The 22,155-nt window shown below is 39.9% G+C and overlaps 1 protein-coding gene across 3 annotated transcripts; it reads left to right on the forward strand.

Moving 5' to 3' along the window:
• The first annotated feature begins 381 nt into the window (after positions 1 to 381).
• Positions 382 to 20,722, forward strand: LOC117482143 (centrosomal protein of 95 kDa-like). Of its 3 annotated transcripts, none has more exons than XM_034130139.1 (21): positions 382 to 590; positions 1,702 to 1,830; positions 2,650 to 2,757; positions 3,008 to 3,118; positions 5,093 to 5,213; positions 6,699 to 6,817; positions 7,840 to 8,039; positions 9,388 to 9,460; positions 9,941 to 9,999; positions 10,571 to 10,758; positions 10,864 to 10,996; positions 11,291 to 11,408; positions 11,513 to 11,715; positions 12,117 to 12,212; positions 12,784 to 12,922; positions 17,770 to 17,939; positions 18,043 to 18,117; positions 18,840 to 18,992; positions 19,282 to 19,428; positions 19,547 to 19,618; positions 19,790 to 20,722. In XM_034130139.1, exons 1-21 carry the CDS (start codon positions 566 to 568, stop codon positions 19,964 to 19,966), a joined length of 2,616 nt encoding a protein of 871 aa, XP_033986030.1. In that variant the 5' UTR covers positions 382 to 565; the 3' UTR covers positions 19,967 to 20,722. The 3 variants fall into 3 exon arrangements, with proteins under 3 accessions (XP_033986030.1, XP_033986032.1, XP_033986033.1); XM_034130141.1 differs by having other exon boundaries at positions 10,867 to 10,996; XM_034130142.1 differs by having other exon boundaries at positions 10,870 to 10,996.
• The last annotated feature ends 1,433 nt before the right edge of the window (positions 20,723 to 22,155 follow it).

Below are 22,155 nucleotides of genomic sequence, written 5' to 3' on the forward strand. Positions count from 1 at the left end.
TTTATGTTTTTCTTATCATGTGCTATCCTCCATAGTTGTTAGCTCGTTGTGGTTATAATGGTACAAATTCACTCCAAATCACATCACAGACCTATGGTTGGGCGTTCATTGTTTTAAAAACATATTGGTGGTCCAGAGGTCTATGCATTGGTTTGTCATCATGTAGGTGCTCGAGGTTCAACAAACAGGGGAGGGACGTCTTTTGTCTTCTGCTATACTGAAATGTGGCGAAATTGTCCCCACCGATTTTTCTAACAGTCACGCCCATGACTACTATACTACAATTGTTTCACTCGTTATAACGCTTTACCCAGTGTTACCAGCAGAGGGCGGTACGCACCCATCAGAGGGCACTTCCGGAAACAAAGACCGAGCGTAACGTCCAATCAGACAAGACTTCAATTTTAAATGAGACGGTAGTTCCTTCTCCATGTTACTGAAACCCACAACAAACACCGAAACTGTGACCCCATCTGTTGTCAGGACGGAGCTTTGAATGATACGACTTTTTTCCTGCTAGTGGGTAGATTTTGAGCTCCAACTGCCTCGCATCGACAGCCGTTTCATGGGCACCCAGGAGGGAGAGAGAGGTAAGGCAGCCGAGGCTCTGTGCTCCCGTCCGGGGGAAAGCTAGCGACACGTATCGTTATGTTTCTGCTAACATTAGCTGCTAGGTTTGTGTTGCTTTGCTACTGTCACCAAGCCTGTCATTACATGAACACACATATTCTTTAGAGATGAATTACAGTTTTGTTTAAGTATCACAGTTTAGTGTTCTCTGGTGATATTCCCGTTAGCAAGCAAGTAGCAACGGGCAGCTAGCTACTTTAGAGACAACTCAGCCGGTAAAGTTGTGTCAAAACCTACCAGAGGTGACTTAAAAGTGTCAGACTATACTTTGCTTGTTGTTTTAGCATCCCAAATCCATGGCCATCGCTATAATTAGTTAAAAACGTAATGTATGTCATCCACCGGTAACGTTAGACTTTTTAACGGTAGCGTTTTCAGTTCATCTTTATCATTAGATTCAAAATACATTAGTAAAATAAACCAAACAACTAACAGTACCTTGATGAAAATGAGTGTAAGATTAGTAGTAAGGTAGATATTGTCTTTAAGACGGGGAGAGATGACTCCCCGCTCTCAAACTTAAGTTTGCCGCGGATGGGCATTCGTGATTAATAGTATCACCCCTAGAGGAGGTACTGATCCTGCTTTTATAAATAAATAAATAACAAGTGAATGTCACAATAATGAGCCATTCAGCTAACCGTTTCACTTTCTTTGGAAACAACGTCCTGTTTTTATTGGGGAGGCAGACAGTGTCCAAACTTTAAAGACTGTTTTGCTGAAGACTTTCCTTTTGGCATTTTGATTGTATTTAGATTTCCTTTTTATTTGTATCTATTTTAATTGTATTTTACATTCTATCTTGTCTTTTTATTATGTTCTTGTAATTGTATTTATCTTTTAGCACTGACATTAATGTTTGACTTTTGATTAATGTTAATATCACAAAACATGTTTTGTGATATTAGGCTATATAAATAAACTTTGATTTGATAAACTGGCTCTTTATACATGGTACATGTAACCCTATTCTCTATAGTTATAGGAAGACTTTCTAGATATTACATCCAAATGTCTGTTTAAGGACTTGATTGTTGGTGATGAACAAGACTTTTGCTTTTCTTTCTACAGATTGGGTAGAGGTGGCAAATGATCTCCTCAGCAAGTGTGCCATAAACCTAAGGCTGAGGAAACTGACGGACTGTGATGCAAATGTTTTCATTGCTCTGTACGAAAACATCTTGGGGGAGAAGGTTCCAGGTAAGAGCAAGCTGCAGATCAACCAAATTTCGACACAATTGGTTAAAAAAATAATTGGCACCTATTTTGATTTTTTTTGTTAATTTTTTGTTGAGTAGAATTACAACTATTGACCGTTTACAGCTTATTTGTGATGAATTGCTGTCTAATTGGATAATATACTGAATTTCTAAAGCATTTGACGTGCTGGTGAGACTGACCTAACAAGCTTTATTAAGCAAATGATTATTAATGTATATAGCAAAAGATAATCGATTGAAATCTGATGAAAATAAATATTACTTTTAGACCAAACGATGCATATACATTTTAATCACAAGGCCAGTGTAGGCTTGTACAAGCTGTGAGGTTTTAGTCCAGTGCATGATCTCCTGAGTGTGCTTAGTATGTGAGGAATGCTTCCTGAGACCATTATATATGCCATCATGAGACCGTTAAGGTTGCTGAGCTCTTTCCTGCCTTGTTTAAGTACAGGAAGTAAAAGCCCAATGTATTCAAGGAAGTGTGTATGCATGTTGCTGTACGGTTGTGTGGATTCCACTGTTTCTCTGGTCTCATACATGCTTTGGAGAGGTGTCATGCTTTTCCGGTTATTACCGATCTGGAGCTATTGGAGCTACAACGAGCCGTTAAAGGCAGAGAGTGAAATTCAGTGAATACAAGTAGTTTACAGAGATGCTGTATGAGAAACCAATGTGAGTTTGGAAAAATGCACAATATAAATCTATTTTAGTATACCTCAACAATGGAATTATGATCAGTGGAAATGGCCATGACACCTCTCCTTTAACATTTGTCTATGTGTATATATTTGTTTAGATTACATTGCAGCGCCATGCAGTCAAGAGGATGAAGCCCATAACGTTCAGTCTGTAATCGATTCACTCTCCCTGGATTACCTTCAGATCAGCCTCTCACACATTACAGGTATAATGCACTTTCACTCTTTGCAACAGTAATTATTAAGGCATGTATAAAATAAGAACATCTAAAATGAACTGCTACATACTTCAGATGGTAGAAAATGTTACTTTCAAGTCACTTTATCTTTGGCTGCATGTCCCCATATCCTTCTGTTCTGAAGGGGTAAACCAAAACACAAGGTCACTTTAACAATCGACCCTTTTCTTCTGCAAAAGTACTGAAAGTAATACTGATAATTGCTGTGTGTTTGCAGGAGAAAATGTTGTCAGAGGGGACAAAGATTCAACCGAGAACCTCCTGGAAATTTTTGATGGCCTCCTGGAATATCTCAAGGAGGAGATAAGCGAGGAGTCACAGAATGGAGGTAGTCACATTCATTTCTCACTTTTCCTTCATCAACTTGACAGATTTTTATCTTACACATTTTTATTTTTATCTCATAGATTGGTATTTTATCTTCAAAATGTCAAAAATAATCGTATTCCAGCTTCTTTAATGTGGATGCTTTCTGGTTTCCATACTCCTCTATGACAGTAAACTGCATATTTTTGCCTCGACAAAACACACACATTTAAGTATGTTTTCTTGAAAAAGCATTAGATTATAAGTGACATCAGTCCTCTAATCATATTCCAACTTCTGCCTTAAAGGTGGGGTAGGTACATTTGAGAAACCGGCTCGAGATACACTTTTTGTTATATTCCATGGAATGCTCTTAACATCCCGATAGCAATGAATATCTTAAGTGCTTTGACAAAAAATCCATAAAAAAAATTCATCTGTGGAAGCCGTAGTACTGTAAAAAGCACGACCAATCATTTTAGCCGGCCCGGCTAAAATAACTGGATGGCCTACCTGCCTGTCAGCCTTCCATCTGTGCACAAACTTATCTCGTGCCCTCATTGGTCATGTGCGTGTTCGTGTGTATTGGAGGAGGGGCTCTATAAGGAAGTGGCAGATTTTTTCCGGCTGTGTATTTTCAAATTCTAGCGCACTCGAGCTGGTTTCTCCAAAATTACCTACCCCACCTTTAAGGATCTGGTATTTCCAGTTTCCTTGAAAAAAAGATTTAATTTTTTACTGACAGTCACAGTCTCCGGTGAGACTGCCTGTTTGCCCTTCTGTATGAACAGGACATAATGTATCCTGAACCCAGTTTAGGACCAGCTGGTGCAGGATTTTAAAGGGAACAGTCAACTCTTTTCATTGTGCAGAACTGAGCATGCCTTTGTGTGAGTGGGCTGTCCCCTGACCGCTGCCAAACGGCTAATAGTAGTTAATGACTTTGTCTGCACTTACAAATGATGTGAGTGTCTGAGGCTCCGTTTAACCGAAAACGAACCGAATTCGATATCAAAAAAGTCTTCCGTCCAGATCTACGGAAGACGGAACGGGTTGTATCCGCTACAGTTCTCTATCGTATGGACGGTTCGTTCACACAAGGTCGTAACGGAACCGCGGAAACGGAGCCCTCAAACGATAACGGGTAGATCTGCGGACGGAACGCTCTGGGGAGTCAAACGGCTCCGTGTGTACGCCCGATACGCCATAGCCCCGCCTCTCCCCACCTCTCCTGCTCACCCCCTCAATAACAACAACAACAGTGGTCCAAGTGTTTCGAGCCAGGTCCCGGTATCTCGCAGGACAGTGCACCCAGCAGGAGCCTCCAGCAGACCCCCCAGCACGGCAGAGTTTTCTACCCACCTTATCGTTTATCGTTTGAGGGCTCCGTTTCCGCGGTTCCGTTACGGCCTCGTGTGAACGAACCGTCCATACGATAGAGAACTGTAGCGGATAACACCCGTTCCGTCTCCGTGTAAACGGAGCCTGAAAGGCCTAATCAAACGTCCTGCATTTGTAATAGTGAAATTGGTTCAGTACAAGAGAAGCTCTTGGTGGTCAGTTTACTGGGGCTGAAGAGTTTAATAATCTAAGCCGTTGTCACATTGGTTCAGTGTTGTGCCTTTCATTAGTGTCTAACAATGACAAGTTGTGCTTCAACTTTTAGTACTCCGCTTAGTTAGGCCTAGTTGTTCCTGTATTTCGCTTCTGAATTTACTTTTGTGCTCAAACCCACAAGATGGTCTGAGTTGTTTATCAGTCTCTTAGATCTTTATCGTTTTGAAGTGTGAGCTTAAGGAAAACAGACATGTTGTCACTCAGAATGTTGAATTAAAGGTCATGTGTTTTTAGTTCCTCTTTAAAATTATTCAGACATTGATTTTGTAATCCCAAGTTTTGCTTTCTCTTTGTTGTTGGTTCTGTGTTTTTTCTTCAGTTTTTTTGTAGTTTGCTGTCTCGCCCTCTGGGTCATTTGTATAATTCATCTTTTTTCCAGAGGAACTGATTGACAGTCTCAATGAGGATGTCCCTGTTGAAGCCAAAGAGCCTACCAGCTGTGATGCCCCAGCGCAAAAAGAAACTAAACTGGAGGGAGCCTCGTTGTCTTCCAGTGGAGAGTAAGAGCTTTTTTTACTTGCACTGCAAACACTAGTGCACACATGTTGATTTTGGAGATCAATTGTGAATTTATATAAATGATACATTTTATTCATGGTAAAATGTTAACTAGTTGACAAAGTCAGTCGGTATGTTATATATTATTTTGAAATGCTAAACGTAATTATTGAAAGGAAGTTAGGAAGGGAGTGCAAAGTTTGAAAATCTTGTAAAAGTAGTTTGATACTAACAATATTTATATAAATATACTAATATTTATATTATATGTCTTTATTAAAACATTTTCTGATGAAAATAGTCATAACATCTAGATATTCATAACAAAAAAAGCATTTCCTATTCATATTAAAATGCCTTTTTTTAAACTAATTGACAGTAGACAGAGAGAGTGGACCAAATGTGATAAATGTGTTTCTCAGACTCAAACTTGCAACAGCCCACACAACCTTGCTCTTAAATTAAGAAAAGGCCAAGCATGGTAGGACAAAGAAAACTCTCAAACAAATGAAAAAATACCAAATCTTCTGTTTTGTTTGAGCTCTTCCATTTAAAAAAAAAAGATGACAGTCAGGTTTGCTCCACATGACTTCAACCATCATCAGCTTAGGAGACAATTCTGGCTGCGTATCCTGTTGACTCAACAGACAATTAGGCAAACATTGGAGCTGTAGTGTAAATATTAGAGCCGGAGCGGGTAACTTTAGTCCGCACCCTCTGGCAGAGAGACAAATTACCATATGACAGAGATCATAGAGACGGAGCCGCGGAGGCCCCAGATCAAAAAAGAAAGGTTCAGTTTAATAACAGTACATGCTTTCGTCAAATGCTTTCAGACTATATATATATATATATATATATAGAATACAAATGCTCATTCTGACAATTTTACACACACATATTTTTTCATAAAAAATAAAATACATTTTGAACAGGCATGGATATAAACTGCAACTAGTCTGATAGGAGGAGGCATACAACCGCGGGGCAGTAATTCTAGTTGTATGTGTCGGGTGCAGGTTATGGCACTGCTGGTGTATTCTTTCTATTCATACACTATTACATACATTTTTTTGGAGACAGTAAGAGCTATTCAAATATAAAACCGTTGTACTGTGAGTGCCAAAAAAAACACTGATTATATCCCAGTAGCACAATGCAGCTTTTAACATAATCAGTGTGTAGATGTTCCTGCTGTGAGGATTTCAATATCTGTGGACAAGCATGTTATATGGCTCATAACAGCAGCTCTGCCATGACTCATTCTGGCTCAATGACAAGGCTCAGATCTGGAAAACTCACGGTTTAACACGCAAGTCTAATTATTATCATCTCTTTGGTCCTAAGTACTCGTTAAATTCTGTTATCAAGAATATGTCAATTTGAAGAACAGTTGTAGGTCATATCCTTTTACTATGTAGTATTTTTGCGACTAAATATCTAATCCCATATCACAACAAACCATATTATTATGTTGTATCGTTTAGGTCCGCTGTGTATTCCAGTAAACATTCCCTCCATACCTGGAATGCTGAGGAGGCGGGATCAGCCAGTGAGCTCATTGGGCTGGGAGTCTCGGCACGCACATTCACAGCCAAACAAGACGGTGAGACACTCAAACGCTGCCCGTCTTTACCTCAATTCATGTGTTTTTCGGCAAATTACTTACTGTCTATATTTCTACATTTCTACTGTTGCATTAAGATTTGTGAGGAGTTCATTGTTGCCTTAGTTAAAGATTTTTCAAAATGCATTTCTGTTTGAAAATTGTTTAGGCATTTGAGAGAACATAAGTTGTTTTATGCACACATTTCTGGTTTTTTATTACATTTTATAATAATGTGTTTACCTGTAGTTGTCACAGTGTACAGTAGTGACCTAACCAGTTGCGTGGCTTCACTGCAAACCACACATATATTCTGATACAATTTAGCATCAGCAATCAGTGTTTGGCAGACAAAGCATAACCTTGTCGACATAATCCAATACGATTACAGTTATTTGTCTTCCCTGTCACAATTTGTTATCAAGCTGACGTTTTCAGCAATCTGAGATATAAATATTACCATAGAGGAATATTTATATTTCTTTGGGAGTGTTATGACTCTTAAAGGTCCCCTATTATACTGTTTTTCATCAATATATTATAGGTCTCAGATATATACAAAACATGTCTCTGAAGTGTTTGGCTTGAAATACCAAACAGATCATTGTAGCATCCCATAAACCCCTCTGTTTCAAAAGTGCTGATTCTCTGTCTGTTACTTTAGATGAAAATAAGGAGCCACTCCCAGTGCGAGATATTTGTTTAAAAAGAACACAATGGTGCTCTAGGAGGAGATTCAGATGATAAGGTGGGCGGGTGTTACCTTGGTTGGTGATTGGCTAATGGTTACACAAGCCAAAAAAACGTTATGACATCATAAAATGGCCAAAATCTGATCAGCTCATTTTCAGACAGGTTTTTATAAGAGGGCGAGTCTTTTTTCCTGAAACTTTCAGAATCTCTTTACACAGAGGGGACATGTGTTTATGTATAAAATAAATGGAAAAGTGGATTTTGCATAATAGGTGACCTTTAATAAACCTCACGATTAATCAACAAGGCTTGCCTACCCTTCCTTCCAGGTCCCACCTCTGTTCCTCTGGACACGCAGGACGCTCCATTGACTGACGCTCTGCCCTCAGCCATCGCCCTGCAGCCGCCCACCCAGAGCAACACCTCCCACAGACCGGACACAGACCCTCACTCACCCAGCCAGTCCCCCACAGCTGCCGGTCCCAGCCAAGGGCCTGCAGGGGAGGAAGCTGCTGCTGTCACCACAGAGGTAGCCTTATGATTCAGTATGATAAGCGTTTACATTTTACCTATGATTTGAATGCAATGAAAGGACATGCAAACTTTATCGTCCTGAAGTTCTAGAGGCAAGAGATATGTTTGTCTAGTGCCAGCAATGCAACACTGTCTCTCTTTTAAACTCACTTTCACCCTGACACTTCTTATTTTGGTGATTTGAGGATAATATAGGAAAGGAAAAGCATACTCATCCAAAATGGCTGAGACTTGGAGTTTCTTCAGCAATAAGCCCATGTGTTTAACTTCTCAGAATTCCTGACTGACTGGATACTGTACTCAGGATCAGTTACCAAACATCCTAAGGAGAAGTATATTGAATGTCTGCTGTCCTTTAGCTTGGAAGTGTCACATTTCTATAATAAGGCTTGCCTTATGGGTCAACTCCTGTACCGCCCTACAGCCATGACCAACCACACCCTCACTTTGGATAACTAAGCCTCAGCCAAGTTTTTTTCCAGACTGTTTTATGTACCTAAACCAAACCCTTAACCTAACCAAAGCTTTGAACAGCTTAGCAACAGTCTTTTGAACTGCATTTATGCAGGTGAACTTGGGTCTTTGTCATACAGCAGACTAAACCACAAATAGTTTGCTGAACATCTATTGTATTAATGAAACAAATGTTACTGACACAAATTGGATTACCAAATTTAAGTGACGAGTTGTTGACGAAGTTCTGACAGACATACACATATTTATTACCTTTTAAGGAATTTACTGAAACTATTGGCAATCTGACTCTCCTTAGCACGCTCAGGTCTTGGCATGCACAAGATCCTGAGGTTGTGTGGCTGCTCACACACACACGCACACACACACACACACACACACACACACACACACACGCAATATCAGCTTAACCTAGGGCCTGCTCCTATTCACCAAGTATTTTTTCTTGCTCTTTTAAAAAACTTGTGGGAGTGTTTTATCTCTTCGTCTACCTGCTAGTCTGAAATGGTCATCTAAACCTCTAGTTCTAAGAAAATGTTTGAGGATTGTGTCAATAGCAAGCAAAATAGTTGGCAAACCCTAAAAGCTCTCGACTCTTTATTCTTTTGATGGAAAGGACGAAGAATGCAGTCAGTATCATAATTCAAAGCTCCCATCCTCTCCTCAGCCAGTTCTCTATTCCAAGTGCCAATAATGTTTTTAATTAATTTGTTTAATGCTACAGACAATTGTGATATGACCTTGTCTGTGTGTTTTCTTTTTACTACTACTTGTCTGCTTTTCTTTGTTCCTGTTTCTTGTGTTTGTTGAGACCAATGTTCCCCCTTGTGGACAATAAAGCTATATTTCTCACCATCCTTCTCACACAGCCTGAAGCTAAACCAGAGGCTGAGACAGTTGTTACCAATGGGCTACATTCTCCTCCTACTTCCCACTCTCCTGGTGAGTAAAACAAATGTACCTTCATATTAAATTCAGATCAAAATGTAAAAAATCTCCCGGTTCAGACATTTATTATTCAAAGGGGCTGTTCTAGATATATTGACAATAAGGGAGTTTCAGGACAGATTTCAGAAAATTGCAAAAATGCTATACATTAGCTCTCCAAATTAAAAGGTTTTAAACACCAAATCCCAGCATGACATTTTTTTAAGGTGCTCCAACTTGGTACACACGAGCATCGGACGAAGTTTATCTTCAGATTCCCAGCTCTCAGATGATGCAAACAAATGATATGTAGCATATACTGTTGCCTTTTCCTCCTGCCGGGTATAACTTCATTGGATTATAAATTATGACAGAATATTTGAGTCGACAGTGGATCTCCTTACCAACTGGTAAATCACCGTTTATCTGCTATGCATGTGTGAGGGCTAACAAGTGTAACTTTATTCTTAATGAAATGTTTTTCTCAATGTCTAGCTGCAAGTGAGTCCAGTCAGCACAGAGCCAGGACAGAGGTGCAGGGGGAGACACTAGAGGTGAGAAAGCAACAAGCCCTTGTATTCATTTTTACAGAAACCTCAAACCCATGCAGAAATGTTTGGATCTTTTTTTATTGTAAGCATTGTGTCATCTCCAGAAACCCTTATAAACAGCACGGGTGAAGGTTGGGTTTGGACCTGTGTGTGTGTTATGCTGGTTGCTCTTTTTATTAGGAGGTTAAACTGATATATTGATATACATTATATGCTGGTAAATGCAATCTGGTGGAATTTCTATAACGAAATAAACACTGAATATTACCTGCAAAACTGGGAACTCTTTTCTTCAATGGCTCATTTGCAGTCTTTCTTTAAAGGTGCTCTGAGCAAAAATCATACTTTATTGTAACATAAAATAGGACATTTGTTAGTGAAGGCTTATCTGTCACATTCTTGTTTATCCAAGACTGACAAGCCCATTCTGTGCCATGTGTCCATGTTATTAAGAGGGATTTATTCATTTTTATAAACAAATGCCACACCTTTATGTTAGTTTCCCTCTTTCTTGTTTTAATTTTCTGTAACTTTTTGTAAACCAACTAAGGAATCTCTTTTTGTCTAATTTCAGCCGACTAACGGGGGTCCCAGGAGGGTTTTGTTCCGCACCAAGCCAGATGTGCTCTTCCTCACCCTGCAGGATGAGATGGTAGTCACAAGTCCTTCTCCGCCAGACACTGAGGAGGAAGAGGAGGATCTGAGTTATACACGAAGACAAGCGGACAGAAGGATAGATCACAGGGATCGAACAGGCCTCAGGTAGTGGACTTCCAAAGGTCAATAAGAGGCAACAGAATATTGAACTGAAGGGACAATGTGTTCATGCTCCCTTTCCTGACTGTCTGACTATACTTGCTCCCTAAGCAGCAGCAGCAGGTTGGAGGAGGAAGATTTGAAGGAGCCTCTGTCGTACCGCAGACAGAGGAACAAAAAAGCAGAAGAGGAGCTTCATCACATATCTGAGAACCTCTCCCATCGATTAGAGGAACTTGATCAGGTGTGACATTTGTATAAGATATCATCATATTTTCATAAATGTTTTGTATCCAAGCAAAATTAAATTTGCTGTGCATGTGTGTCTAAGTGTTTGTATTTACCTGTTTTTTTTATTTTCTACATGCACACTCTTTAAGCAATTGTTAGCTGCATGATTTTAAAACTATGTAGGAAAATCTGGGGAAAATATCTAACCGTGATCATTTTGACAAATAATGTTTTGGAGGGTTGACATTCTTACATCTTTCAAATGTTGTTATTAATTATCTTTTTAACGCATGCATTTTTCCTGTAGATGCTCAAACGAGTTCTGGGGGACAGTGGAGAGTCCAGTGACGTGAGAGAAGAGGACAAGCAGTCCCACCACAGTGACAGCGTCATGGAGTGCCGCAGGGCTCCCAGACAGCAAACGGGTAAATACAAATGATGGCTAACACACAGTTAACTCTTTCATGATCTTTGAAGAGCCGGAAATATTACAATAATTCTATTCCATTGTTAAATGTTATATTTTCAGGAGCACCTGGCACTGAATCCTCCCCCCGGACACGCTCCTTATCCCCCTCCCCTCCGCAGGTCCGTCGCTCCCTGCAGGGACAGTTGGAAGCTGCCATGGCAGAGGCCTTGAGTCTGGATGATGGGAGACAAACAAACCTTGCCTCTGCTCAATCAAGACGAGGAGAGCTACACCACACACCGTCTCACCGAAAACTGAGCAAGGTATTACCATGGTTATTGTTTTCAAAGTGCTTTCCCTTTAAGTTTCCATAGTCTGCGACCCTGGGCATGTGGTAGCTTAACTAGTGGCACACTAGCATGCCAAATGTCCTCTTACTCAGCAATTTGAAGATGTGCTGCTTGATTTTGAGTAGTTGGATATATTTTTGAGGTTTATGGCTAATGAACAAGATTGCTGGAATGTTGGCTTAATGATTTGAACTCAGATGTGTATATTTTTATAAGTAATTTCAATGTCCTGATTATGAGAGAAATTTCATAAATGTTGTTCTTTAATGTTGCTTTTCACATATTCAGATTTAAGTTAATTTGCTTAACTTGTTTATTTTGGTTCTATTCATCATGTCACGAGCCTACAAAATAATGTGGACTCTCTCTTTCAGTATTTGGAGAATAAGGCCTATGAGGAGGAGTTGAAAAGATATGAAGACAAAGAACGGGCCGATATAGACAAGGCACGCCTCAAAGCTCAGGAAGCTGTAAGTCATTAGTATGATGTGTAGTACAATGTAACCGTAACCAAAGTATTATGTAATCAGACATTGTTAATGACCTTATTAAAAAAACAGTTTAAAACCTAGAGACAATAGAGGTGAAACACAATCCTTTTATCATGTGCACTTTCTGAACTAAAATCAATTTATGAAATCACATATGTTCAAAATAAGTGCAAAGTTTTAATGTATTTACAGAAAAACACAGATAGTCATAACATGGTAAATACTTTTAGAATGCATTCAAACAGAAATCTACTTTCACGATAAACATATAAATAGCAACTTGTTTAATCTAATGGAAACTGACATTAACTTTAACGCCAAATGACCTCAACTGATGTTAAATGGTATAAAATGGGAAAGGAGAAATAACTTCTGCTTTGCACACTAGTCTACGAGCGGCAAAGAAAGGATATTAACCTTACCAAAAAGTCCTTTAGCTTTGAGAAAAATGAAAAAATTGCAAGTTTTTGTTTGCTTTACCTGATGGGCAATTAGTCCTAGTTTACTAGCCTTTAAATGTGTCAATGTGTGTGACTGTGTGTGTGTGTAGGAGCGCCAGTACAGAGAGGCTATACTCGGGGAAGTTTCGGACGCGTCCAGACTGTCTCCAGAGAGAACGAAGACCCAACGTAAAGCACAAACCACACCGAGACGGAGACGGCAGGAGGCCCCCAGGAAAGCTCCATCAAGTAGGTTTAGACTTGTATATTTACCACATGGACCTTTCGGCTATTATTCTAGATTTTGATTAATATTCTAAATGCATTTTTCCACACTACTAGTATTGTCACTACTGGAGAATAAACAATGCTTTTCGCTTCTTTTACTGCTTTACTCTAACTGCACATATTAAACATTATTACTAAAGCTTCAGCTAGAAAGTAAAGTTTACAGAATAGTTTTCCATCAACAAGCATCTCCCACAGCATAATAATGATCCAATTTCAGATTCGTGTGAGTCAGTTACATCTTAGACAGAGTTGCCTTGTAGCTCTTCAGGGGCCTCATTTATAACGCCTTGCGTAGGATTGACGTAGGAAGGTTGCTTACGTAGTACAAAGCACAAAAATAGGTACATACATTTTCCGATTCACAAAACCTTGCGTACCGGCGAGGGAAGTGCGTACGGCACTCCCTACGCCTGTTTCCCTTTTATAAATCACAATCGACTCGTAACGCCCATATTTGCCTATACACAGTCAAAGAAACGCCCATTCATTCATTCCTTTTGACTGACTGCATGAAGAAGATCGCAGGAAATTACGATAGAACAGCTAAAAAAGACATCTCACACCGTGTCAGATTTAGGTTATTGTGGGGAGGTCGAGATAAATCATATTGTTTGGTGGATGCAGTTTGAACCAGAGTAGCAGCATGGAGGTCGGATCGTCACCAAAATAAATAAATAAGTGGTCCGAAAAAAGTTAATGACAAAACAAATACACATAACCTTCCTCAGGCAGTGTGTTTGTCCCGGGGACAGGAGACACCCCCTTGATGAGAAACTGTAAGAAATGATGGGGGAATCCCTCCGGAGTGGAGTCATGACGACTGGATCTGAATTATTTTTGTTGTATTTGGTGGTTTGTGTTCCAGCTGTCGATCAGCAACATATCCATAATCCACCAGTTAAAGGAAATACAACTAATGGATTGTGTTATATTAGCTGTACAATTTACCACATATGGTGTTCTTAGTGTCCATACCTCCTGTGTTTTACGAGCGACTTATCAAGTCTTGGCAAACGGCATAAAACACGATTAAACGTGATAGTATATAAAACCATGCTCGTATCTACAACCTATAGAAATGCAAAACGGCGTCAGTTTAGACGTTATTCTGTCCTCCTGCTTACCGCATCATTTATGAGAAAACATTTCATAACATTAACACAACATATTCGAGGTGGTTTTAAATAGCATATCCGTATTTATTTATTTCTCCAAGTTATGTTTTTGTGTGCACTGAGGAGTCTCAAACAGGCGTTTGTTTAATCATTTTAAGATTGGCTTTAATCAATGTTTGAAAATGAATTCTTCATATTTGATAAATGAGAGGTAACATTTTATTTATGGTATTATTTCCACATATTTCTCTCCATTCTTCCTTCTGCCAACGGTGTCACAGTTTCTCGTCTCTCCCGTTTGTGTGCTTAGTGCGTACGCATGGGTTAGAGTTTGCGTGGAGGACAGCACATTTTCCCATCAAGTTAGTATTTTATAAATCGCAAACATTGCGTAGAAACTGGCGTACGCCATTTTTTGAGCGTATATCCCTTTATAAATGAGGCCCCTGGTCTGTACGAGGTCATGGTGACTCTGAGACCGAGGCTTCAGAAGTGTTTGTCTTATTAAGCTGTGGTGACTGAGCGGTAGCCTTTAAGGACACCTTCTCCTTTGGCTGACATCTCTTCTTTCGCGCTTTTCTTTTCTTTTTAAAGTTCATATTTCTCACTTCAGGCTGGTTGGCCCACTTGCCGTGATAATGGCAGAAGTAACAGCTTTGGTAGACTATCAAGAAAGGACCATTAGTCTTTTTCATACAGCGGCACTTTCTGTTGCACATGGGGCACTCCTTCATCAGCTGCAGGATGGCCTCTTCATCAACAATGTGCTGCAGATCTGGTCTGCTATGGGGAAGAAAATGAAAGGAGATACATTATTATGACACTTGTTGCAGCACGGCTAGAGGTGAAAACATGTTGTCACTACGGATTCATTGCTGAAGGTATAAAAGTGGTGCAGGGGTAAATGAAACCTCTGAATTGATTTAACTGTATCACAGAACTGTCTGCCTTTTATTGAAAGCTATGTGGTTTACTTTGCACATCAGTGTTTCATGATCAAAGATATTTTTTGACTTACTTCTCCGTGGTTACAGTGCATGTCTCAGGTACATTTACTTGAATGCCTGTGAATAAATGTTGGTTTTGTTAGTCAACCGCATCTTTTTTAGTCCATTGTAGTAAATAATCTACATAGTAAAACCAACAAAAAAAACTCTCGATTGGACAACTTGTATTACATCAGCAGCCAACAGTGTATAAACACTGTCTACACCTGGCTGAGGAACATCAGAAATGTACCAGACAAATAGTAAAGAACATTAAAGTTGAAGATTATTCAACGTCTCACCTGAGCTTCTGACCTGGCCTGGTGGTCCGTCCATTACTGCCGAGCTGTCATGCAGCTGTAAAATACCACACAACACAGACACATTTCAAACCCCTGGCTGCAGACAATGACTTGTACGTCAAGAAGAATGGCAGGGAACTAGAATATCCCCCTGTCCTGCTCCATCTTATATGTCCAGTGTGTAATCCTTCCTTTTAACTGTGCACATCTCCTGCAGACCCACATGAAACAGGTGTGAAAGTGCCTACAGTAAATGGCAGTCAGCGTGCATCTAGTTTAGAGAAGCAGACCGGAGTACCAGCAAGGAACCAAAACAAGGAAGGAATATCAGTTTAAGCTGTATTTCGATTATTTTTCACAGCTTCACCTTGCTGTCAGACCAGTCTGTATTTCTTTGCATAAGCGCCACTTAGCCATATACAATATTATGCCGGAAATCAGCTGTCATTGGTCTAAGGAAGACACAACAAATGCAAGAAATTATAAATGAGTGATTATAACAGTAAAGTCTACAGAAGAAGAATTTCCCAAATGGAGAACTATCGAACCAAGAGAGCAAATCCTTAATCGCTTGTGGAAAAGTTGACATACTTTATGTTCACCTCATTTTACATTGTGTGTCACCATAAAGTAAAAATGGTAACTGCAGACAGCACCAATCAGCTCATCTCTGGTTGATATGTAGCTGCATGTGAGGCAAGGTGAGCTCCAGATGATGATGGTCTGAGGAGGGATTGTTCAGGACCGGTTGGAACAACAGTGAGTTGTGAATCTATTGTGGAGGCCCGGTGGATCTCTAATGGTGACTTCTTATGAGTTTTACATTGGGGGACCCCATGTTTTTCTGGTATTGTGCTTTGTGTAGTTAGTACATGCCTGTTAAAGTATTACATATATCAATAATGGTCCTAGTTTGTTATGCATTTTTAAATAGCATGTTGACCTACATCTCCATCATAAACAAACTCGCTACCCTATACATAATTTACAGAATGTATGTGGTTTGTGTTGCACAGTTGTACTACAATTTTGGTTCTCATTGAAACAAAACAAAAATATTTCTATACTGGTTGTTTGGTAAGTTGTTCTGTATATTTGTGGACATTCAGCGCCATCTTACCTGTAGCCTTGGTACAGCAGTGGGCTTCCGCAAGTTTCTATTTTGCCTATTGGACCGAGGTACTATAGAATCCTCTTCAGAGAAACGATCACTGCAAACGCGGAGTTGTAAATGTCCAAGGTTACAAGCCACTGCTGTTCAACAATATGTTCAAACGTGACGCGGTGAAAGCTAAATGATGTGACAGGACACGTAATTGTCTGCACAGCACGGAAAAACACGTGAACTCGCCATCGTTTTTACAAGCAAATCAACAGCAGCGGAAGCGGAATACAGTCTGCAGTACACGTTCTCTGGCGTATGTATACGGAAGTTCTTCGGTTGACAGAATGTAGTGCCACATTAAAGAGCCGTCTGACGGCAAATGAAGCCGGCTAATACCTGCTGCAACCGATCACAGCATTACATTGCGTTGCTTCTTCACACTGCGTGACTTCTCCAAACTTGAGGCGTGCATACCGCCATCTCCTGTAGGTCGGCCACTTCAAACTATGCCTTTAGTGAACAACACACGATGCAACATTACACCGCCGACTTCAGCTAACATTAGCCAGTCAGTACCATAGACTGAATATATTTAAAGGTCAGTACGTGTGGTTATTGTCGGTGGATTCCGCAGCAGCTACTCTCTCTCTAGTGTGGCTGCACTGCAATCACTTGAAATATGATGCTTGTCTATTCGTGTTATGGTACGGGTGCTTGAAGCGGCCAAACATGACTGAGAACCGTATTTATTTCTCACAGATGATACATAGTAAATAGTAAAGTAAGTTATATTAAATCCAATTAAAATACTATTCGACGGTATTCTACAGTTTTTAATTATTTGAACAAAGTTGCCTCAAAATTAAAATATCATGTATGGTTTGTCTAAAACTGAACTATGTCCAGGTCCCTTTTAATGTTATTACACTGTACAGTCTTTGCAAAATGTAAAGGGAAAGTAAGCTCAATTCACATTACATAAAATATGAATATGTTATTACTATGTACCATGTCGTTAGAGCTGTCTTTCCCATTTAGATTTATCAAAAACTTTAGTAAAATCCCATTAACTTTGAGAGGTCATAGTCAGGGTCATTCTAAATAGGATTCACTGGACATTTCTGCTAACTTATGAGGGACATGTCAAAAATCATTATTGTATGATACTTTAAATGTTAATCTACCATTTTTAAAGGCTTGGATTTAGTGACAGTCTACTGTGAGGTTGCAGATTTAGACCAACTATTTATACTTTAGTTGTAATATTATGGTTTGTGTTTTCTCTTCCTTTCTCCAGTGAACATAAAGGAGAATGACCTCTTACCTGTGCTTCGGGAGGAGCTGCCCCACCTTCACATCTCCCAACAAGCCCTGGGTCGGATGTGGGAGCAGCAGATGCAGCAGGTGGACAGACTCCATGCCCTGTCGTCCCCTCAGAACCAGCGACACAGCAAGATCTCCAGCCAGGTAGGACTGGGAACTGGGTGCCAGACCAGGATGTGCCCTTTAAAATCTGGAGCATATGATTTGGTTGATGGATTGAATGTGTAAACCCCTGCTTATCTTTCAGGTTCAGGAAGCGCAAAAGAAACATGACCTGCTTCAGGAGATCGTTCGCAAAGAGAAGGATCACAACAGGCGTCTGGTGAGCGTCAACACAAACACATTTAAAAGCTCTTTTTCACATCTAGAAAACTCATGCAGTTACAATGGCAATTTAGATGACTCGAGTAGATCAACAGATCAATACATTGAACTTTTATTGACTTTCTTGCACTGTTCTCCAATCATGTATATGTTATCTACGTAGCTACAGACTTGTGAGACATTATCCCTGGCCCTACCACTGTAAATTAAAAACTATTGTAACACTGTCCTGGATATGCAGTGTTTGTCATACCTATACACTTTACCTAAACAACATCAAACATTCAACTGCTACTCAGTAGTATGTATCTAATACCTAATATATATATATCATTCCAATAACTTGTATATAGACTCATACTGCACTATTCCACATCATAACTTTATTTCATTTTTATAACTATTACTATTTTTGTATTGCTCTTGCTCTTATTGTTATTATGTTATGTTATTATGTTGCATTGTTGGAGAAGCCTGTGACATAAGATTTTCAACTGCATAATTACTCTGTAGCTATGTCAGATTGACAATAAAGAACCTTGAACCTTGAACCTTGAACTAAAGATAGACTACTACTGACGCTAAAGTATCTCTAGCGCCCTCTGGTGGCTGGCTGCAGTACAGGTCATATAGCCGCTCCATGTCAGCCAATAGGAAATGGGGAAACCAAAAACCTCAAAGAAGCTGAACCATTACAAGCTAAAACTGTTTTTCTTCCAGAGGGACTTCAAAGAGCGTGTCGTGCAGCAGAAGTCGACCCAGAACAGACTGAAGGAACAGAGGCAGCAGATAGCACGTGCCAAGAAGTACCACAGCGAGTACCACGTCCAGCACCGGGCCCGCCTCATGAGGGCCCGCACCGAGGAGGAGAGGGTGGGTAGTGAAGGCCAATACTCACTTTGAACTCCCGCTGACAGAATAAGACCACAACCAACAGATACTTACAATGTGTTTATCTCTTCATCCTTTTCTTTCAATTATTAAAAGATGTTTCCTTCATTATATACTGTGTTTAAAAATGCCACCAAGTCAGAGCTTAATATGAGAGCAACTGTTTACTATTAGCAGATATAAGTATGGTTACGTGGTTAGATAATAAATTACAGACCCTGTGATCATCTGGCATTAGTCTTTTTGTTGATGTTTGGTTGTGTGTGTTTAGATGTTTCGGCAGCTGTTTGAGGAGGGCTTGGAGCTACAGAAGGTTCGGTTGAGAGAGCAGAAAGCTTTCGCCAGGGAGCAGCGTCTGGAGAATCAGAGACGACACCAGGACCAGATCAAGTCCATGGAGAACTACTATAAAGACCAAGTAAGACACACACCTAAATATAAACCAGGAAGTCAGCCTAACTGTGGTCCTGTTTTAAAATGGGTTTAAAACGTACTCATTATTTCTAGGTGAGCTATAATGTGCCCCTCTCTTTCAGTTTTCACTACTAGCTGAAAAGCTCTCTCTGGAGCGGCAGGACATCCAGGTTCGGAAAAAAGCTCAAGAAAAGGTAAACCTGTCAATTATGACCGTGGTCACAAATAAACTGTAATGATTTCTATTGTGAGACGCCTCAAGAGCCACACATTTGTTTTGTTTTTAGGTTGAAGTTATTATGTCTATTGCAGTGACTTCAAAGCTGAAATGTCCAAATTGAAAAGAATGTCACATTTTCTCACAGGCTCTGCTGAAGATGAAGAGAGAGCTGCGTTCAAGAATGGAGCGTGAGATCGGTGAGCTGCAGAAGATCATCATCGAGAACGACAAGGACGATCACTTCCAGGATCTGGAGGTTCAGAGGCTGCGCAGCCGGGTCCAGATGGCTTCCTTCCAGAATAACACTAGCTATCTGCACTGACCAGGGAACAGAGACTCAGGACGCTTTGAAGCTGGATTTACATCAGAGGAACATTATGCAAAAGACTGTTTCTGCCTCTCTAAAATAATGGTACGACTTTCCGGCCGCTGAACAGTACGTCTGCATCTTCCTTTGCACAGAAGAGGAAACTCTCGTAAGAACAAGTCCTGATGATTATTAATGAACTGAACACTCAGACAAGATGTAGCTATTGGCTTATTTAGCTAACTTCCTCTCACCTCAGCTGCTATACCTGAACTTAATGACATCTTGGACCGAGTCCCCTTCTTCCATGGATTTTAGTACTTGATAACTGAGAATGTTTGAAACGGTCTTTGTGAGCTGATCTCGTAGCAAATTAGTTCAAATGTTCTTCCTTTTGCCAAATAGGGACTTTTGATGCAAAGTTATTATGAATGTCCCACACCGACAGATTTTTAACTCCCATTTCACCCTTAAATGTCCGATCATCAATGATTTAACCGTGCTTGTGGATTATTTATTTGTTAACCTTAATGTTGTTTGATTTTAAATTAACCTGGTGTTCTAGGTTAATTCTGTCTGATCACCATGGGCGATGATAATCAGTCTTTTCCTCCATTGTGATTGTTTTTAACTCTCCGCCAGAACTAAAGGAATCGTAGTTTTAAACAGAAACAGGCTGTGATGTTAAAACACTGTCCACTGATATGTAACTAATGAGCACACAATTTCCCCATCATCATCTTCCATTAAATGTGTTTGCTCACTCATCTCTTCTGGCTGACACGGGTCAAAGTTCAAGGGTTACATTTGTATTTTCTTCCTCAAATATGCAGGTAACTGTTTTAGTAATTTTATTGAAGATAAAGGCTGATCCTAATACAATTGACCAAAGTATCCAAAAACATAAAGTCACTGAACAAATCCCTTAACAACGATGAATGAACATTTCTAATTTAAAAAGGTAAAAGACCAAATCCAACCTTACATTGAAGAGACTAGAGACAATTACCTGTACATGAATGCCATTTTATTTTGGCTAAACTTGTGCATCAAATGAGAAAACAAGGTGTCTGGAATAGATGATGTGGACAGGAAAACTGAAATGGTTTATTCATAACACGTTGAGTATTTAACCTAAACTTTGTGCCCCAATTACACCTGGAAGCAACATGCTATTTGTATCTGGATGCTGACATCCCATCTAAGGGCCTACAGCTAGAAATATGAAACATGATCAGTGTGAGGGAATAAGTTCTGCTGAGTTATGCCAGGTCAGGGGGGAAAGCCATTGATGGGCACCAGCTGCTTTAATTCCCTTTTTGCCAGGATGACTTCCTTCCTACTGTCTTAGTTTCCTTGCAGAGAGTTAAATGCATTTTCAATTAGCTGGGCAGAGTTATTTATAGAATTTTTCCGAATTTGGTCGGGCTGCACAGAGTACATTTACTCTTGTATGAGATTTCAATGCAAATCAGACAAGCTTCTGATGTTATGGCACTTTGATCATCATAGTGCATCCTGCATACAATTACACCGTGCGTAGCATATCCTAATAAAGACTGCATTGAGTTTAACAACTAACATGAATAAGATGAGCCATTAAAACACGTTTCAATACTGCTTTTTTTTAGCAGATAACTGTCAAACTACATATTGGCTCAAGGACGGAAACCTTCAAAATACTAACATGTTGAAATAAGAACCTTAACACAAAGAATAAAACATATTTCCTTAGTGAACCATCTCTGCCTTTAGAAAACAATACAAAACCTCTCACTTGCATCAGATGGTGTTCTGATGGGTGTGATTATAACAAGAAGGGTGACATCTTACAGTGTAGTTGACACGGCTTCACAGAGTCCAGAGTTAATATAACCAACCTGAACGAAGGCAGCAGAAGTTCAGCAGTTTTAGTCCAGTGTGTCAGAGGTTGAAAAAGAAAACTGGAGCATATTTCAACTCGGCCTCACTGCTTGGCTGAGCTGCTTTGTCTACGTGTTGTATCTTTTCATTCTATCTGGAAATCTTCTTCCTCATCATCCAGCAGGTTAGTCCATTTTGAGCTGCTGCTGCAGAAACAGCACGTCTGGTTGACCATGAGCTTTAGTCCTATGACTCGTTTTCCCACGGTACACTGTCTGTTGCATTCCCGGCACTTCTTCAACAGCTGAAGGAGGCACTCTTCATCAACAATGAACTCTGAT

The sequence above is a fragment of the Trematomus bernacchii genome, unplaced genomic scaffold, assembly GCF_902827165.1.
Source record: "Trematomus bernacchii unplaced genomic scaffold, fTreBer1.1, whole genome shotgun sequence".
NCBI classification, from domain to species: Eukaryota; Metazoa; Chordata; class Actinopteri; order Perciformes; family Nototheniidae; genus Trematomus; species Trematomus bernacchii.